The 21,175-nt window shown below is 30.0% G+C and overlaps 2 protein-coding genes across 4 annotated transcripts; one reads left to right on the top strand and one right to left on the bottom strand.

Moving 5' to 3' along the window:
- Positions 1 to 6,348: 6,348 nt before the first annotated feature.
- LOC114192784 (lactate/malate dehydrogenase family protein) lies at positions 6,349 to 11,458 on the top strand. The gene is made up of 14 exons (XM_028082599.2): positions 6,349 to 6,717; positions 6,802 to 6,892; positions 7,282 to 7,368; positions 8,069 to 8,153; positions 8,858 to 9,039; positions 9,124 to 9,194; positions 9,275 to 9,365; positions 9,459 to 9,533; positions 9,628 to 9,729; positions 9,828 to 9,950; positions 10,176 to 10,244; positions 10,330 to 10,398; positions 10,968 to 11,021; positions 11,115 to 11,458. The coding sequence occupies exons 1-14, from the start codon at positions 6,560 to 6,562 to the stop codon at positions 11,166 to 11,168; spliced, it is 1,311 nt and encodes a 436-aa protein (XP_027938400.2). The 5' UTR covers positions 6,349 to 6,559; the 3' UTR covers positions 11,169 to 11,458.
- A 3,083-nt stretch (positions 11,459 to 14,541) lies between these two features.
- On the bottom strand, positions 14,542 to 18,059 carry LOC114191703 (NAC domain-containing protein 53-like). Of its 3 annotated transcripts, none has more exons than XM_028081055.2 (6): positions 17,731 to 18,059; positions 17,357 to 17,634; positions 16,912 to 17,289; positions 15,667 to 16,203; positions 15,464 to 15,581; positions 14,542 to 15,322 (listed from the first exon to the last, which is right to left on the bottom strand). In XM_028081055.2, exons 1-6 carry the CDS (start codon positions 17,879 to 17,881, stop codon positions 14,922 to 14,924), a joined length of 1,863 nt encoding a protein of 620 aa, XP_027936856.1. In that variant the 5' UTR covers positions 17,882 to 18,059; the 3' UTR covers positions 14,542 to 14,921. The 3 variants fall into 3 exon arrangements, with proteins under 3 accessions (XP_027936856.1, XP_027936858.1, XP_027936857.1); XM_028081057.2 differs by having other exon boundaries at positions 17,707 to 18,057; XM_028081056.2 differs by having other exon boundaries at positions 16,912 to 17,262; positions 17,731 to 18,057.
- Positions 18,060 to 21,175: the final 3,116 nt, after the last annotated feature.

The raw sequence follows: 21,175 nt of genomic DNA, 5'->3' as shown, positions 1-21,175 counted from the left end.
AGAAATTTATATGGATTCTCCACCAGGTATGACAGATTCAATTGGAATGAAGGTTTGCAAATTAAAGAAGATTCTATATGGATTAAAACAATCCCCAAGAGCATGGTTTGTAAGGTTTACCAAGTCTATGAAGGCTTTTGGCTATAGAGCTAGTAACTCTGATCACACCTTATTTTTGAAGAGAGGTAAAGGAAGAATTACAGTTTTGATTATATATGTAGATGACATGATTGTTACAGGAAATGATCAAGATGAGATTTCCAGTTTACAATAATACCTTGCATCTGAATTTGAGATGTAACAACTTGGAAACCTTAAATATTTTTTGGGTATTGAAGTAGCTAGATCAAAATATGGTATTTTTCTATGTCAAAGAAAATATACTATTGATTTACTATCAGAAACTAGATTGCTTGGGAGTAAACCAATTGATACACCAATTGAACAGAATCATAAACTCTTTCAATGCTCAAATTCAACAAACATAGACAAAAGGAGATACCAAAGGCTGGTAGGAAAATTAATTTATTTGTCCCATACACGTCCAAATATTACCTATGCAGTGAATGTTGTTAGCCAATTTATGCATGACCCACGAAAGCTTCATATGGATGTTGTTGAGAGGATTTTGAGATATTTAAAGTCCACTCCTAGAAAAGGAATTTTGTTCTCAAATCATGGAAACTTAAAAGTAGAAGGGTATACTAATGCAGATTGGGCAAGTTCAAAAGATGATAGAAGATCTACCTCTGGATACTTTACTTTTGTAGGAGGGAATATTGTAACTTGGAGAGGAGTAAAAAGTAGCCTGTAGTAGCAAGATCTAGTGCTGAAGCAGAATTCAGAGACATGGCACTAGGTGTATGTGAACTTTTGTGGATTAAAAATGTGCTATCAGATTTGGGCTTTAAACAAAATGAAACTATGAGTTTGTACTGTGATAATACGTCGACTATAGCAATTGCTCACAATCCGGTGCAAACATGATCGAACAAAGCATGTGGAGATTGATAGACATTTCATCAAAGAGAAACTAAATAATACATCAGAATTAATTATTTTTTAAATCTTTCTATATGTTAGAAGTGGGCTTTAAGCCTAACTGAACCCCACAAAATCGACTTGTAAGATGAAGTTTGCACCTCACTTATATACTATGAAATGACCTTATCTCTAGTTGATGTGGGAATTCCAACACACCCCCTCACGCCGAGGTATATTCATCTCGTGCGTGGGACAATAAATTAGTGGGTGGTCTGTTTGCAGCCCGATATCGGGTGGAACAGACTGTCCAAGAAAGTTTGCTAGGATAAACTCTAACTTGGCTTTGATACCATATAGAAAGATTTAAAGAACAATTCTGATGTATTATTTCAAAGAATAGGGTACCATATATATACATACAAAAGTACTATAATTCCTCGTCTATTAAAGGAATGAGTGCACAAATTTACTTACAAATATAATAATGCATAAATTATAGCTAATATAATATTTGACATATTTTAACATCATGATCATAATAATGACATCAATGGGGCCATTGAAAGATCTTTAGAAATTAGAATAAAATTGAATTTGATTTTACTTGAATTTTAGAAGAAAAGACGAGAAAGATCGTGGATTCAACTTATTCGTTAACAAAAAAATTAATCACTGGTATTTATTAATAAAAGTAAAAAATAAAAAACAATTCATTACTCAAATGTTCAAAAATACATAAAATTACACTACTATTACTTTATAAATAAATAAAAATTATGTCGATGACATTAATTAAATAACATATAAATTCAATTAAAAAGGATAAATGGGTTGATTAGTTGAATTTATTCCATTTTAATGTTGTTATCCTTAAATCATGTGAATCACTTTTATTATATATAATATGTTTAATTTAAGTTTTTTATAATATATATTAGTCTAGAATTTATATAAGTCTTATATAACTAAAATGAAATTTTAATTTCATTTTAGATAAGGGAAGGAAAAAAAGAGGATTTTTTTTTTGGTTTACTAAAAATTAATGGTAAAAGAGATAGGAAATAAAAATAAATAAATTTAAGTATATATATAATTGAAAAAAAAAATGGACTATATTATCTTATCTCCAAAACCTTTCAAAATAGGTAAGAATAATCTCATTCTAGAAAACTTTTTTTTTTCTCTATATTCAAACAAGTCTAGTGAAAAAAAAAAAGTGCAACTAGAAAATGATAAAAAAATATTTTCAATGTTTTGTATACAATTTTCTAAAAGAAAATCAAATGCAAAAAAGAATCTGAAACCTAGTTATATAGAGACAAAATTAACAATATCTCACCTTCCTCATCCTTTGAAGTGTTACCTTTACACATTTTTAATTAACTACTTGATCATCCCGTTGACCTTATTTCATTTCTCGTGATAATCAAAGGTCATAATTATACAAATAGACAACAAATAAATTTGTAATCCACTTTAATTTGGGATCGCACATTCATTTTCACGCAATTTGTACTTTTTTTTCTTCTTAATACTCCATTATCCTTTCAATAATTGTTGATTTCTATTAGGTCTGTTATATTTTAAAAATATTTTCTAACCTTAATATGAATTGAAAGTAGAGATGAAAAACAAAATGGGAATTTTAATTGTTAGATAGAGAATATTGGAGAATGACGACTTTTACTTCTTTACCTTTTTCTATTTACAAACAAACAATTCAACTTTTTCTCTTTTCTTTCTTTTTCACTCCCTTATTCTCACTTTTTAATCTTAATGATTTCTTTTATGAAATTAATAAATGTAATAAAATTGTGCACTTTAATAGAGTATTTATAAGATTTTCCGTTTTATTTATTTTTTACATAAAAGTTAAGTGAAATAAAATAATGATAATAATAATAAAATGATTATATTATCTTAAATTTTACAATTAACAGTTAAATAAGAATATAAAAATTTTAAAAATACTATACTTAAAGTTGTTACTAAACAATTTGACATAACAAATAGCTATTAGATTACAAAATAATTTTAAAATTTTAAATATTTGTTTCAGTTTAGTATGACTACGAAGCATAAGCCATTTTTTTTTTCATGATGACTAATGATAAGTAAACTAATATATAAATTCGTCTATGTGCGGATAACCGGATTATATACACACGTTATTTAAATTTATGTACAGTAAATAATTCATAAATCTATAGCTAAATAGAAGAATAACTTACCTGGATGGCAATGCGTACGGGTTCATAAATTTATAGTTAAATAGAATAAGAATCGGAGCTGGTAATGCAGATTGACTGGAATTTTTTTTATGAATAATAATATTTTGATTTACTTTTAGTTCAGCATTTAAATCATCTTTTAATTATTTTTTTTATTTTTTTTAAATAATGTGATTATCTAAAAGTAATTGAAATGATGAGTTATAATTAGATAAAAAAAATGAGTTAAAATATCATTATCAATTTTAACATGTCATATAATTTATGTTGTTTTTGCACTATGAAAAACAAATCTATAATATAATTAGGGATGGATCTTAGTTTGACTAACGAGGCCATAATTTTTCCAAAATTTTTAACAATTTTATAAGTATATTTTCAAAATTTTCAATTTTTTTAAATATATATATATATATATATATAATATTATATTGATGAAAATTTAAATTAGATAAATTATTTTTTTTATACAATATAATATTTAATATTAATAAATAATAAAACATAAAATTAAAATTAATAAAGAATAAAAAAATTTACTCGTATATTTTTTATGTTTTTCTTTTCATCATCTTTCAAACTTTTTATTTAATCTATTCATCTTTCACTTCTACATGTTTTCTTTTGTTTTTTTTTTTAAGAATAAAATTTAGATACAAATTAATTCTTTGTGGTCTTATTTTTATTTTGTTCTCTTCCACTTTGTAGAATTAAAAAAAAGGTAACTACACTTTATCTCTTAATAGTCAAATATTAATATAATCACAACTAGAAATTCTTATATTACATGAGATTTTTCTTGCAAATTTGTTAAAAAAAATTGCAAGAAAAGACATTTTCTACCATTTTTTTTAAGAATATTAATTTGTGGGTAATCATTTCCTACAAAATTATAAAATTTGCAAGTATTTCTTACAAAATTTGTTGCGAAAAGTGTTTTATACAAAATATTTTGCAAGAAAATTTGTAGCAATTTCTTGCAATTTTTTTTACAACAAAATTTGTAAGTATTTCCTACAAAAAAAAATCAAAACAAAATTAGCAGGAAATATAAGTTTTTTTAGTAGTGAATACTTAATATACAAAATAAATTTATATTTATTAAAAAGGTTAAAATACCTTTTTGATTATAATTTTTGTCAAGTTTTGTCAAATCAGTCATAATTTTATTTTTTTGTTCAAATAGGTTACAATTTTTGTTAAATTTGTTTAATTTGATCATTTTTGCTAATACTGTTTAACTCATTGATGATAATGATCAGTGACCACTTCATTTATTTTTAATTTTTAAAAAATTTTCATTTTAATTTTTTTTAAATGTCCACATGTTAACCAAGTCGCATACCACGTGTAAGAGTCAATGTTTTATTTTTAATTTAGTCTACATATTTGTTATTTTTGTTCAATTTAGTCCAAATTTTATCCCTCTTGAAATTGAGACCAAATTTAATTTTTATATAAAAATTATAATGATGAAAATTTTAATATATTTAATAAAAAATGTGAATTTTAATATAAAAGTTAAATTTTGTCTCAATTTGAAAAGAAACAAAATTGGTTCATGTTAAAAAAATTGATACCAAATTGAACAAAAATCAAGAATATAAAGACAAAATTAAATATAAAATATTGGATCTGACACGTGGTACACATGGACATTTAGTAGCATTATTAATCAACTTCAAACATAAACAAAAATTTTAAATGAAATAAAAGATAGAATAACCAAAACAATTCCGAATTCAAGTAAAAGTTAATAATATTATAATGTTATTAAGTTAATATAAAAAATAAATTGATATTTATTAAAAATAATGTGAGATTAATAGAGAAATAAATAAAAAGTAGCTATTGATAAATAGAAAAAAAGAAAGAATATAGTTTTATAAAAATATGTAAAAGTAATGATTAAGTTTTAAAAATTTAATAAAAAATTATATTATAAAAGATTAAATTAGAATTATGAAATATGATATAAAAAAGAGGAAATCTTAATATATAACTATAGATATATAATATAAATATAATAATTAGATTTAGATTTGTTTATAATAAATTGAATAATTAAAATAGAAAATTTAAAATGATAAATTAAATTAAAATATTTAAATTTTAGTGTTTTATAAAGTAATTTTTATTAATCATGTTATTTTAAATATAACTTTTTATTTATTAAAATTTTATATTTTTGATATTTTTATTTTTAAAATATAATTTTCTATTTTAAATATTTTTTGATAATTTTTTATTTCTATTGTAATTATTTCTATTTAGCAAAGAGAACCGGTCTATCTTAATTTTAATCCTGTTTACTTTTTCAATATTTTAAGGATTTCACATCGTACGCCATCGTCTTTTATTTATTTTCTTTATAGGAGTTATCTGAATAATAAGTCTGTTTTATTTTTACATTACTCTTTTTTATCTTTACCCAGTTAAATTTTCGTTTCTAACAAAGAATACACTTTTATATATGTTCTTAATTCTTATGCAATACCATATTAATTGTTTATTGAATTATATGCCTATATCCCTCTCTCCACGCATACATTATATTTTAGCAAATATATAACTTAAAAAGTGACAAGTGACACCAAACATTCTTGTCCTATCAGATCATACTCAGCAATATATCCCAATTTTTACCCTTCCACCTGTTTATTCTTATCAGGATATAATAATGACATTTTTTATTATGAAAAAGTATTCAATGATAATATAATATTTTCAAGACTAGCTGATAAAACGAACTTAAATGAAAAATTATTAAATAAATTTTATCACTATTATTACTCATTTAATAATCTACTTATATTTATTTTTTTCTAATTACACAGCAGATCATAGGACTATACATACCAGAGCGCCAATTGCAGAAAGGTATGCATCGGTCACGTGACATTATGCATGCTGGTGCCACTAAAATTTGATCCTTATATTCTATATTCATCATTCAATTTAATTACACACAATATGCACAAAGTATAAGAGACCTTATCTTATAAAACTTAGATCATAATATTTTATTAATCTATTACATAAAGTATTTGTATACAATCCAATAATTTGACGATAGGCCATGCTTGACATGTGTCATTTCCATGGCCTTATACTGAGTTTCAAATGATCCTCTTCTTCTCATGCCCTCCAATTTTACCTTCCATTTTCTACTTATCTCCCTCCCACCTTGCAATCTCTGAACCAAACGTTATCTTACTTCGTCTTTGTTTTGTATGCACATACCCTTTACCAAGTTCTTCATAAGTCTTCCTTTTACTCTTCCATAAGCAGAAAAGGTGCCTTTTTTTACACTTCTTCTCTGAGACTTTCTGTGTTGTGCTGCCATGGCTGTGACACACTTCAACCCCACTTGCTCAAAACCCCGTCTTCACTCATCCCAGCTCTCTTTCCTATCAAGGACTCTCCCCAGACATCGCCACTGTTCTTTTGCGCCACTTCATAGAACTCAACATGCTAGGATTTCCTGCTCTGTTGCACCAAAGTCAGTGACTTTATTGTTTTCTTTCAACATTTTCAGCTTTCTGCTTCTTGGGTCTCATTGAATTTTCCTCCTTTGACTTCCCAGTGAAGTTCAGGTGCCAGCTGTGAAAACCCTGGATCCTAAGAGTAAGGCTGAGTGCTATGGTGTCTTCTGCCTTACCTATGATTTGAGGGCTGTGAGTGTCCCTTCCCCTCTCTTCTGGTTTTCAACCATGTGTATTTGTTAGTTTTAGCTTGTCTTCATTCAAATTGCATGTTTTTATGTTGTCCACGATTCTCTTAGTGAGTGAGTTCCCCACTACAGATTGATTTCTGTGGTTTCCTGAGAGTTTTGTTTAGTGCTTCGGAGCAGAAATTTATTAGATGTAGCGGTACTGGTGTTAGTCAATATGGGCATGTTGCTGCATAATTTCCTTTGCTGTATTTATTTAGGTTTATATACAGGTATTACAGTTAGAGGATAAACATGTGCATACGAAACTAATGGCTCTTTTAAGTTATTACAGTTAAATTTGTTAATCTGAGCTGTATGTGTCGTTGAAATATTTGACCAATATTTTTGCAGGAAGAAGAGACAAGATCCTGGAAGAAATTAATTAACATTGCAGTGTCAGGTGCTGCTGGAATGATTGCAAATCATCTACTTTTCAAAGTGAGTATATCTTGGACTTAAATAAGAATTGTGTCAATGAAGCACATCAGATGTTCAACTTATCATTCTTTTATTTTATCTATTTACAATAATGTTTTTACCATATCAGTACTCTCTGATTGAAATTTGGGTAGTCAATCTCACCAGTGAGCTAAAGTTTTGTCCTTGCTGTTGTATCAGTACTCTCAGATTAGGATTTTTAAAGTCATTGAAATGATAATAGGTGCATATCATAAAATTTATTTCTTATATGTTTGATGTTGCTGAATAAGTTGTTGTGTAGCCATTTCAAAACTGGATTTTTTTTTTCATTGATTGATAAATTTATTGTGATGAATCACATACATAGATCAACATAACTTTGTATTGCTGACCATATATGTGTTTTTGAGTTGGAATTATTTTACTCTTGATACTGTCATCTCTTCTCTAAACAAATCAAACAAATCGAAAGCTAAGCCACTACTATATACAAAAGTTGAGCTTTATAATTTCAAGATTTATTCGAATCACCACAGTCTTGTATCTTTGTTGTTTCATGAAATAGAAACTGAATTTATCATGAAAAAAAATTGAATGTACGGCGAGTGTTCAAGATAATTTTATTTTGCATGTGCTATGAGATTTTTACATAAGACCTACCTTCAATGATCACATAATACTGTTGGACTCTAGAGCCTGAGTTTATTTATTGTGTCAGATTGCATCTGGTGAAGTTTTTGGTCCTGATCAACCTGTTGCTCTCAAATTACTGGGATCAGAACGGTCAATCCAAGCTCTTGAAGGTTAGCTTTCTGCATATGGTAAATATTGCATCGGTTTTTTCGTAACCTTGGTATCTATCTGTTATTATTTGTATATCTTCCACCTATAATAAGAAAAACTGACCCATCCTACTCCATTCTGACTCTTTTGTGGCTATAGAAAAAAAAAAAAAAAAAAACTGTGGAAAACTAACTAAAGGTAAATGGTGCATCAGTATGTGGCAAAGCTGTAGAAACTGTTGCTTACAAGCGACATTAATATGAAACTATCTGGCATATGAATAAAGCAAGAATACGAAAACTGCTTCTGTCTGTACACAGATTTGGGGAAGGATTGTATTCTTGTGTAGTGATGCCTTTGCACGCCTGCTTTTACTGAAAAAAAAAGGGGGAGTGAGTGGTTCGGCCTCCGTCACACCAATTTACTTCCCTGTTAACAAAACTTTCAGTCTACCATCAAACTTCTCATTCTTACTCTACTGCCCCCCCATGATTCTTCCCATTTAAGAAAACCTAAAGCATAGCATCTGCTACTGAGAGATATGAGATATTCAATCAATAATTGGAATTTGAGTAACAACTTCACTTGAATTTGACTTTTCAGGTCAGAGTAGCTAATGTATTGTTTTTGTTATTCTGTTAAATGAAACAAGATACAACTTAATCTTGAGTATTATAACACAGACTGATGTTTTTCATTCTTAATGTTCTAATTCAACTTGCAGGTGTTGCAATGGAACTGGAGGACTCTTTGTTTCCTTTGTTGAGGGAGGTGAGTATTGGTATTGATCCTTATGAAGTGTTCCAAGATGCAGAATGGGCTTTGCTTATAGGTGCAAAGCCTCGAGGACCTGGAATGGAGCGAGCAGACTTGTTAGACATAAATGGACAGATTTATGCAGCGCAGGTCAAATGATATTCAAATTAAAACCATTTTTGTATTCTGCTAAAGCACAGTTAGTTATGCTGACATTATACCTTATCACAACAGGGAAGAGCACTGAATGCTGTGGCCTCCCGTAATGTCAAAGTTATAGTAGTGGGAAACCCTTGCAATACAAAGTAAGCTTCAGTGTCCATGTGTAAACATGAAGTTACAACTTGTATCTGTTTATGTTAATGTTCATGTGTATTTAATGCAGTGCATTGATATGCTTGAAGAATGCTCCTAACATTCCTGCAAAAAATTTCCATGCTTTGACTCGCTTAGACGAGAACAGAGCAAAATGTCAGGTAACGAGTTTATAGATTTCATCTTCTTAAAAGTTTTTCTACCATAGAAAACTAACATCTATCTTCTCTGTATTGTCTCAATAAAATTCACAGCTAGCCCTCAAGGCAGGTGTCTTCTATGATAAAGTGTCAAATGTGACAATATGGGGAAACCACTCAACTACTCAGGTCATTGAAGGATCATTACAAGAATTATGAGCATGAACTGGATTTCTTTAACTCTCTTTTATGACATGGTGTTACCTTGTTATCTTGTTAATAGGTCCCCGACTTCTTAAATGCTAAAATTGATGGTTTGCCAGTCAAAGAGGTGGTTAAGGATCATAGGTGGTTGGAGGAAGAGTTCACTGAAAAGGTTCAAAAGGTAATATTTTGTAAGTAGCATCCATAGCTAAATACATGAGGTAAAGGGTATTTAGTTTCCTTGTGCTAAAAGCTAACAAGTTATTGTTTGATTGGTAGAGAGGTGGTGCACTTATTAAAAAATGGGGAAGATCATCAGCAGCATCAACTTCTGTATCAATTGTTGATGCCATTCGATCTTTAGTAACTCCTACTCCTGAGGGTGATTGGTTTTCTTCTGGTGTAAGTTGATATCACTGAATGACCTCATGCATTTACTTCTGGTGTAGTGAAAATAAAATTAGCTCTTATATGTCTGGAATATGCCATTTCAAAGCTTAATTGAAGGGCCAAAAACCAATTCTTTTCTTGCAAATTTAAACATGGCACAGCCTTCATTAATCATTTGTTCCCTTTTTATTCTCTTGGTTACTATTTCAATCTAAAAGTTTGCAATTGTAATGGCAGGTATATAGCAATGGAAATCCTTATGGAATAGCTGAGGGTATTGTTTTCAGTATGCCATGTCGATCAAAGGTAAGCTTGTTTACTGCATTCTTCATTCTTTTTAATTTCTAAAATTTGCTTTGTTCCTCGTATGACGAAAGCTTTTATCCATTAGGGCGATGGTGATTATGAACTTGTGAAGGATGTCATAATTGATGACTACCTCTGGCAGCGGATAAAAAAGGTAAGGATGAAAAATCATACATTATATACCATTATTTATACACTTTAACTTTTATTCATGTTGTCTTAGCCATATTTATAAGAATGTTGAGATAAGATAAGAAACTAAGTTCTTTAAATAAAACAAATTTCTCATAAAAGCTAAAAAAATACAGTGAAAATATGGATTTAAAACATGACCGTCAAATCTTCAGTTCAACATTCTCCCACCTGAGCTATACCCACCTATAATCTACCATTTGAGATTTTTAATTAATTGCAAGCTATCTGGGTGCTCATGTTTGTGGGTGAAATTAGTTTACCATTTTAAAATTGGACATGTTATCAAAATTTAATCTTATTGGATAAACCATCAATTCTGATATCATTATTAAGTATTTTAAAGAGATACACCGGAAAGATTCGGTACTAATGAGTCACGAGCAAACTTATATAACAGATTTGATACTATTTTGAATCCAAAACTTTAAACACAACAAGTTTATAAGTCTTATTTTTTATTATATATCTTATTTTTACTTAATGTAAGATTCGAACTCAAACTTATACATTCTTAACAATATTTTGCAGACCGAAGCTGAGTTGTTGGCTGAGAAGAGGTGTGTGGCTCACCTAACGGGCGAGGTAAACATCATCATATCACAGTATTATTAATTATTTATGCTTATATCATGATGATTATAACTGTCATCTGAAATATATAAACTCTCATCTTAGGGAATTGCTGTTTGTGACCTACCTGGTGATACCATGCTCCCAGGAGAAATGTAACAAGCCTTCCTCCTTAATGCCAAAGCAGATACTGAAATTTGTGTCTTAACAGGTACTAGTTAGGGAATCAATAAATACATTGTTTTTATTGAGAATCATGATGGGATACATTGGTAAGTTTTATATTTATCACTAAAAGGTCCACTTTTGATTCCTCAACAAGTGTCTTAGGGTATGGATTAGCATTCTCTTGTTGGAATAAAATCACAATAATGGATGTAGAAGTATGGGATATGAATGTGAGAAATGAATAAGTAATATCAATAAGAGTTTGGAAACATTCATTTGAATTTCAGTAAAGATATCAAAATAAAATATTCTCTAACATCTTCCTTACTTCTTCTAGATGAAAATTGATCGAGTCGTCCCATATATGGAAGCCAATGACTTTCGTTTTAAAGTCTAATAAATTTATTCGCTTAAATATAATAAAACATAGGTTTAATTAAGTTTTATTTATTTTTTAATTCAATCAACATTAATTCTTTCATATATATTGAACGCTCATTTTTTTTTTATAATTTTCAATTAAGTTCCCGTTTGATTTTTATATTAATTTGATGATGTGACTTTTATTCTTATTGGTACTTTGTTTTCCCAATTTCACGTACTTAAAAAATATGAGATTTTATTATTAATATAAAATGATTACGATTATAAATATATTAAATAATAAAGTTCATTCGCCGTTAATTACATCAATAGTAACAAAAGTCACAATCTCTTGGTTGAAGTTACAGGTAGTGACAATCATGTTCTCACTGAAAATTATGGTTTTACAATATCATTTTATAATAATCACACAATCTTGCATTTATTCACAAACAAAAACAAATAAGTAAGATGACTGTGAAATTAACAACAAATATCACCCATTAAGAGAAAAATTAAACTATAGAAACTCAAATGACAAATATAAGATTTTAAAGTACTCAATAAAACAAAACAAAAATGAATAGTAAACTCAATTAAAAATATACAAATTTGTAAGAGACTTAAAACTCAATTAAGTCTAAAAAAAATATACATAAATCTTACTATTATATTGAATTAAAAAAAATATCATAAGTTAATTAGATATTTAGGAGAAAATGAGACTTCCAACACATCCAAACCTCTTTAGAACAGGTTCTAATAATGACTATGATATTATGTTAAGAAGTAAATTTTTAAGTCTAACTCAATTCTAGAAAATCGATTTGTAAAATGGAGGTCTCACCCACTTATATACTCTAAATTGATTTTATCTCTGATTGACGTGAGTCTCCAACCACTTTTGTAAAAAGATTCATAAAATTCTCTTTTTCACTTAATCTCCTTCTAAATAAATAATAAAAATTTAGTATTTTTTTTCTTTATTTTCACAAAGGTTCATAAAGCAAAAACAATACATCAACATTAAACAATGAATAATGTATAATAGATCCTTATTTTTTATGAATTTGAGATGATTCTTAGCTACAGACCAATAACCAATCTTTTAAAATACTCATATTTATTTAAGAGATTGACGTTTCAAAGAATGTTTTTTTTATGCATATAAATCTATGATCAAACTTCAACACATTTAAGAGACATTATTATATTTATCAACTACATCACATAGTGTTGATCCTTACATTTAGTCTTGTATCGAAATGATTGTACAAATCTTGATGCATGAATATTTAGAACTTTATATCAATAAAATAAATTTATAGTATCCATGAATATTTCTACCACAAATGTATGTATATGGTAATTGTTTGGTTGAATTATTAATTTGGTCCCCAAATTTAAGGTTATGATTCAATTTGATCCTTATATTATTATTTTTTTCACTCAATTGAGTCACAATATTTTTTAGCTGAGTCAATTTAATTCCTTCCATTAAATTGATGTTAACACCGTTTGAAAGGTGTCATATGTCAAAATTTAAATTATCTTCTATCTTGAAATTTTTCTAGTTTAACAAATGACACTTTTTAAATTTTGACATGTGATACCTTTCAAATAGCATTCACCAATTTAATAAAAGAGATCAAATTAACTTTGTCTAAGAAATATAGACCTGCATCGGATCAAGTCAAGTTAAGCCCACATTAGTCTACGTGAAACCAAGTCAATTGGACTCACATTAGGCTAAATCAAGTTAGGTCTACCTCATACTAAGTTGAATTAGTCCTACCTCTAACCAAGTCGATTTAGGTTTATCTTGGACTCAACTGTGTTTGGCTCACCCTTAACTCAATTAAATCAAGCAAACCTTAAGCTGAGTTGAGTTAGGTCCTCCTCAAATTGGAGCAAGTCGCATTTGCATTAGATTGAGTTAAGTCGAATCAAACTCCACGTTTGGTCGAGTTGTGACAAACTCACATCAAATTGTTAAAGTCAAGTCCACATTCTGCTAGGTCGAATCGTGCCTATCTCAGACCGAGTTAAGTCGATCCCACCTCAGATTGAGTTAGATTCGGTCTACTTTGAACCAAGTCAATTTGAATCCACCTTGAATCAAGTAGGATTGGACCTACTTTTGACCGAATTGATAAATAATTATGAGAAAATAAAATGAAAACATAATATTTAAATAATTTGAATAAATTAAATATCATTGTTTATATTAATTATATTAAAAACTTTATCACGTGACTTCTTTCAAAATAAACACCTATAAATTTTAAAAATAAACTCTAATTTCCATCAGAACCCTCTCGTAAACTAAAAATTGATACCCTGGCCCTTATTAATTAGCTCTATACTTTTGCATTAATACGGTTTAATGTTTTAATCAAAAACTCGACTTTTGCTCTACTTTTCCAAAATTGAAATAAAGATAAAAAAATAAAATGTCCACTTAAACCCACTACTTATACATCATATTTCACCTGTAAAGAAAATAAGATTACTCCCATTTGAAAACGAAATTTAATAATATAAAATCCTTCAAATTTTATTTTAGTAAATATTCAATCTCGTTAAGTATTTCTCGTATCTTCAATATTATAGCAAAGTACCGAAAAATTAATTTGTTTTGAGTGTTTGTGGACGGATTCACTCTTTTTCAAAGGTGCGAGTTCTCGTATTATAAATGCATTTAGTAGTGTCATATACTAATAACACTTACGCGGTTCGATCCTTTGTCAATTATTGCAACTTCCTCCCCTTATATTTAATTTCAACGGATTGTATGAAAATACACAGTAAATTCATTTAATTCATTTTGGTTACAGATTATTGAAACGAAGTGTTTATTTACCAAATTAAACCTCAAATCGAGTCCAATTTTTTGCAAAATCGTGGTGTCAAAATTAATCATGAAAAAACCCATTACCGTTTCCGTACATAATGAACATGAAATAAACCCACACGCATTTAATGTCTAACAGAAAAGAGATGTATAAATACAGGTTGAACATTAACTGTAACTAGAGGATCCACTCCGGACTATACAATACGTGAATGAAATTACATGTTCATCTATATATATAATGGACCGCCTCTACCAGTCAGAAAACTTTGCATCTATTACACTATTGAAAAAGTATGTAACAATAATATATCTAAGGAATCGTATGAATGAAGACGGTATTACTCTATCTGATGGAACTCTGAGAATAAGTTACCACGAAGAATGCATAGATCAGTTCGACTATAAGGTACCATAAACAAATCTACAAAGTCACGAGATCCTAGTCATTGAGTGAGAGTACCATAAAACACTACATGATACTTAATGACTGCAGCTTATTCTGGAGTATCCAACCTTTTTTGTAGTCACTTACCAGTATACATGACGCTTCCAATCTTGAAACTAAGTGAAAGAATAAGAACTGAGAAACCCGTCAAAAAAATCCAGCCATGTGACAATACAAATGCGGTCTTGCCAGAAACAGGTATGAAAGCAGCACAATTAACATCCGATTGAGAAAACTCAGTAGACATTGCAGTGTTAAATCCTCCAATTTTGCCCATGGGCCAATCCATCGCATTGCCTCTAAAAGTAATGTCTGTTATGCTGATCATACCTGTAGTTATATGCGCTGGATGGGAAGACTGAGCTGCACCATGAATACCAGGAGTAATGTCCTTGGCTGGAAACTCAAAAGCATGTGCAGGTGCCGCAGGGATGCTTGCTAACCATCCATAGGCCTGCTTCACAAATGGGTTTGTATTTCCTGCCAAAAAAACAATTTCTTAAGTTAATGAAAAAAAATTGAGAATATAACATTTTGAGTGGATAACATACTATGCGCACGGGAGTACACAATAAAAGAAAACCTTGACGAACTAGGATGTAAAGTGAACAGCAGTTTTACCTGGTGCTGCCAACTTTGCATCCTCTGTATTCTGCACAGAAAAAGCCTCATTGCTGGTTTGTGCTTCAGAATCATGTTTACCAACCACAGCTTTATTTGCGGTTTCTCCCTCCACAGTCTACCAATGACCCAAAAATGTTCAATATACAGCTATAATACAAATCTACAAGGCAAATGACTATAAAGATAGAGTCTGTCATAACCTGCTGGGTTAAAGGTGATCCTTGGTTGGAATTAGAGTTTTCAATCTCTGGAACCTGAGAATAATCGAAAGATATATATTTGCAAATATCATCATCATCATCAGGGAGTGCAAGATACTTGTCTAGCATAATATCATTCGCAGAAGGATCAGCCTCAACGAGATCACCCTCATTCCCAATTGCAAGATCATTGGTTTCCAAGAATGATTCATCATCAGCCGTTGGAAGAATCTGGGTGGCATCAAAATATAGATCCAGATCCATATTATCCAATGCATCATTGAAATTGAGAAGATTCTCAATTTCGCTCTGCTCACCATTGTCTTCATCTTTCACTGAACCTGTGCCCATGTCATGTTGCTCAGCCATATCAAGAGGCTGGCCATTTTCAGGCCCAGAAATTCCAAAGATGCCCGTCAATGGCTCCTGATCCTTGATGAGTTCTTGGGAATTTTCAGCGTAGGTACTACACTCCCCGTGATGAAAGTTCAATGATGGAAAAGTAACACCCCCATTCATATCACTCAAATCAAGTTCCTGCATATTGAAGACATTATTTAGTTAGAGAACACCAAGTCATTCAGAGAAAACAACCCAACCAACTTAAAAAAAAAAAAAAAACACCAAGAGCCGCAGACACGTTTTACGGATAAATAAAATTAATAAATAACCAAACAAATTGTTTAGAAAAGCCGTAATATTGACAAAACCAGTGACGTGACTACATACTAGTGAATGATGACAACTACATAGATCTGTGTGCACCAAAATCATACTAAACTTCACACTCAATATTTTCCTAAAATGTTTTCAGCATCCTCTTGAGGGAAAACAAAACTGTGCCCAACGATATATACTACATACTAACTCCAAAAGGACTGAAACCAAGAAGACCTCTTCCAATCGATATTACGTAAAGGACAACACAAACAACATTAGAGCAAATAGGAACCCAAATAAAGGCCCCACAACAATATTGATACATTAAATACCTGCACACAGTCCGAGAAGAAAATAATTACAAAAAAGACACCACAGCCGACAATGTAAAAATAAATCCAAACATAAAAACAATAACACAAACATTAATCCTTGGAACTAGAACTCATCCTACCTGCACACAGAAAATTCAGCTAATACGTCCATTTAAAGAAAAAACAAATAATGATTCCAAGCCCTATATAGACTATTTCCTCACATATCAACCCTATTATTTGGGACACATACAACACGATGAATACATACCCCCTCAAGGTCGTTAGTTTCCAAAAAGGCCCCAATATCATCCCAAAAATCAGCATCAGTTGCTACCGTAGGAGGAGCCACCCCGATACCATCCCAAAAGTGACCATCAATTGCTACCACAGGAGGAGCCACTGCATCTGTCACGGGCAAAGGAGGAGCAACCACGGTTGGAGGAATCTCCGTGAAGGGAGCCACCACATGATGACCAGTCGGCAGCAAAGGAACCGCCTCCTTCTGCTCATTCTCCTCATCCACATCCCACTCCTTCTCGTCCAAGGGAGCACCATACTTGGCCCCGTTCTTTGGTCCAGCACCACTCTTCTCGAAAATCCTACATACCACATACACATCCTTCTCCCCCAAAAAAAAAAGCCTCACCTAGAATAAGTATCAATAAAACACCAAATCAAAGACAAAAAAAAAAAACAGAGAGAAGGAGATATACCAGCACTGTGCCAGCACGAGTCAATTCTTCATCGAGCATCTTGTACTCGTGCATGACCCAATTGGTGCGACGGCCATGTGGGGCTCGACCGATGTGGTACACGAGGGTCTTCTTCATGCCCACGGTGCGGTCGCCTTGGGCCACAGGGCGGTCCTTCCCAGTGGTCTTCCAGTAGCCCTTCTCGGTGGCGCGGTTGGTCCTGGAGCCATTTCCATACTTGCGGTCCAGCACGCTGAAGAAGTACCATTCCAAGTCCTTGGTCTTCAGCTTCGACAGAGCTGAAAAACCGAAATAAGTTAAAAAACACTTTGAATCCTTGGAATCAAACCCTATTGCTAACAATTCGATACCACAGAAAAGGGCAAAATGCTAACGGGGAAGGTCCCAGGGCTCGAGCTTGTAGACATCAACCACTGCGATGTGGTCGTACCGGGACAGATTTCCGGTGATCTTGCGCTTCAGGTAGAACACCACCAGCTCTTCGTCGGTGGGGTGGAATCGGAATCCGGGACCCATAGGTGCCATGAATTGGATTCAAGAGAGATGAATCGCTGAGAGAGAAAAGGAGTAGAAGATAATTGGGGGTTAGGGCTTTCGTTTATGATTGGTGAAGAGGGAGAATTGGGATTTAGGAATAAGCGAAATTTTGGGTTTTGATATGAAACAGAATGAAAATTATGAGTAAGAAAGAGAGTAGAAGAAGGTTCTAGGTGGTTGGAATGTGCACAGAAATAACAATGGTAGATTCTATGATGGCACGTGGTAAGTGTGTGGAAGTTGGATAGGTGGCACAATGGGACTGGCTCAGTGATGCAACTTGTGCAGTGCATCGACTCAGAAGAGAAAGAACAAAGAAAAACCTAGTGTTGTGGATGAAAATTCTTGTTTAATCTTTTCAGTAGAATGATTTAGGGAAAAAATATTTAATTATTACGATCAATATAAGAAAGAAAAAGAAACCCTTTCAGTTTATCTGTCACAAATAATGAAAATTCTGAATTAAATTTGATAATGCTAAATAATTTACATAAAATAATATATGTTGAACATTCATTAATTAGATGATCACTTTTGAGTCATGTCTCAACATAGAGTAATTTGATTAGTCCAAATTACGCTTAAAACTCACTTAAAACTCAATAATCATTCTCTATGATCATGCTTACAATTTCACCTCAGAACATGCAGAGTCGTCATTATCCATAACTGAAGCATTGTAGCTTAATTTAACGTAGGACTTCATTTCACATTAGTCTTGTGATAGCTTATAAGTCAAATTCAGTGTATTTGCTTTTAATAGTCAACTAAAATTAAGCTTTAGCACATCTTAACGTCATGAGTATTGTTGTGTATATGAGAATGTTTGTTACTTACAAAAAAAATCATGTTTGGATTAAGATAAATTAATCGCTAACACGAGTTTATTTAGAATAAGATAAATTAATGGAAAAAATATTTTAAATATTAATAATAAATTGTGATGCATATATACAATACGTGTATAAGATACGACACGTATTTGATACGTCGATACATTTATTTTTAAAATAATAGGATATGATATGTGATATATACGAGATATATGAATATTGAAAATTGTACAATAATTCTTACAAATATAATAAATATAAGAGTGTTAATATGTGAATCCAAATTTCTTAATTAAAGACCAATTATTTTGGTAGTCAAAACGAATGTTAGTGACTACTTTAAAAACCAATTCATAATTGAAAATATTTAAATTATCAATTTAGAGACCAATTATAATTTTTTGGAATATTTTTAATTATCAATTTGGTCACTATATAGTGACTAATTATTATTATTTTCACTAAAATTGGTCATCATTCAAATATTTTATTATAGTGTATCACGATTTTATAAATTATATACTTTATTGATAAGTATGGTTAAAATATTCTAAAATATTTGACACAAATTACGTGACCCAACTTGAAGTAATAAGTTTAGACAATTAATTTATATGAAACTTACAAAATTAAGATAATTAACTTTCTTAAATAATAATAGACTATGAATGTTGTTATAACAATGACTACAACAGTATGCATGATGAAAATTGTAACATCCTTAATATTTATACGAAACATAATAAACACACTACATGCTATAAAATATATATATATATATATATATATATATATATATAAAGAGTGTATACACTAAAGTCATAATTCATAAAATACATCATCATATTAAAGTTTTGCGAAAGATGGAATTTATGTTTGCATACATTATTTGACTACAAGGTAACTCTATTTATCTAATTTTATACACAAGAATCATGGTCCTTGTTATGCTCGATAAATTCTGGTCTCATCTTTTATTCATGTATAAATTAACATACGATCATGACTAAGAACAAAAAACTAATGATCAACAAAATCTGGGTGAACTAATATATTTAAAAACGATAAAAGTAAGGTATGCATACCAGTCCTTCAAAACTCACACTTGTGCATAGTTTATTTTTGAGAAACTAATGTATCCAATGAATTCGAAATTCTCTACTTGTCATGTTTGTTCACAATTCCTTCATAGGTGTTTGAACACACAAGATTAATGTTCAGATTAACCTCACTAATTCTTTTAGTATTAATTTTTTTATATCATATCGTTTATCATGTGAAATCTTTTTCAACTTACACCACCTAAATATCATATTCTATATGAGTTAAATATTAGTTAAGTCAGAATAATTTTATTCCTCAATGTCTCATTCAATACATTTTAACATCCTAAGCAATAATACAGGGGAGACTCAACCACACAACAATATTAATATTAAAGTCCTAATATTGTTTAAAAAACAAATAAATCAAAGTTATGGTAAAAGAGAGGTCTAACTCAATTAAAAAAAATGGACTTGATAATCTTTTTTCTTTGTATTTTAAGTTTCTAATACCCCTTTTTCAATATAACAGTAAGTTTTTTTTTAATATATTATCTAATATAAATATATTAAATTAATAGTATAATATTTGGTGTAACTCATTCCCCTAACATTTACTTCATTTACAAATACTTGTAAGTTTTGCACACTAAAATTATGAAGAATCATGATGTTTATCTGTATCAGATGTTGGAAAATGTAAATGATCGTTCTATTTTAATATGTATAGATTTTAGAAAAAATTAGGGAAGACTTTAAGATTAGGAAGAACAAATAGTTTCCATCATTAAAGAAACTAATTATGGTATTTTCTTCCTGCACCTCCTTATGTCCCACATTAACAAAACTTTCAATTTCATCTTTTGGGATTGAAAAAATAAAAAAGTTATAAATGAGTTATAAATTATACAATCCAAAAATTAAAAATAACTTTTAGATTATGTAACCTGAAAGCTAGATAAATTTTAGATTGAAAGTTAAATAAATTTTAAATTACATAATTCAAAAGCTAAATAAATTTCAAATTATATAATTCAAAAACTAAATGAATTTTAAATTGTATTATCTGAAAGGTTTTTTTTCTTTCAAATTGTACCATTTCAAATATTTTTAAATTATGTAATTTGAAAGTAAAAATTGAATTTTTTATTTTATTTTTAAATTTCACAATTCAGAAAAAGTTAAAATGAATTTATGTTATATAGTCAGAAAGTGTCCTCATTTTCTCATTTTATTTTAACGACTTGTCCAAAACAGGATCATTATTGGGCCAAGATACTGGACTTTGACAATTATTAATTTTTTTAATTTTATTTAATCAATCTTTAAGATGAGGTACACAAAGTGATCAATTCTAATTTTTTCTTGCACATGTCCAGATATAGATATTACCAATTTCAAATTTA

This window comes from Vigna unguiculata, chromosome 7 (genome assembly GCF_037176805.1).
Source record: "Vigna unguiculata cultivar grain cowpea cultivar isolate G323 ecotype 2 chromosome 7, ASM3717680v1, whole genome shotgun sequence".
NCBI classification, from domain to species: Eukaryota; Viridiplantae; Streptophyta; class Magnoliopsida; order Fabales; family Fabaceae; genus Vigna; species Vigna unguiculata.
The sequence above is the reverse complement of the archived record's forward strand: the minus strand, read 5'-3'. Positions and strand labels throughout refer to the sequence as shown.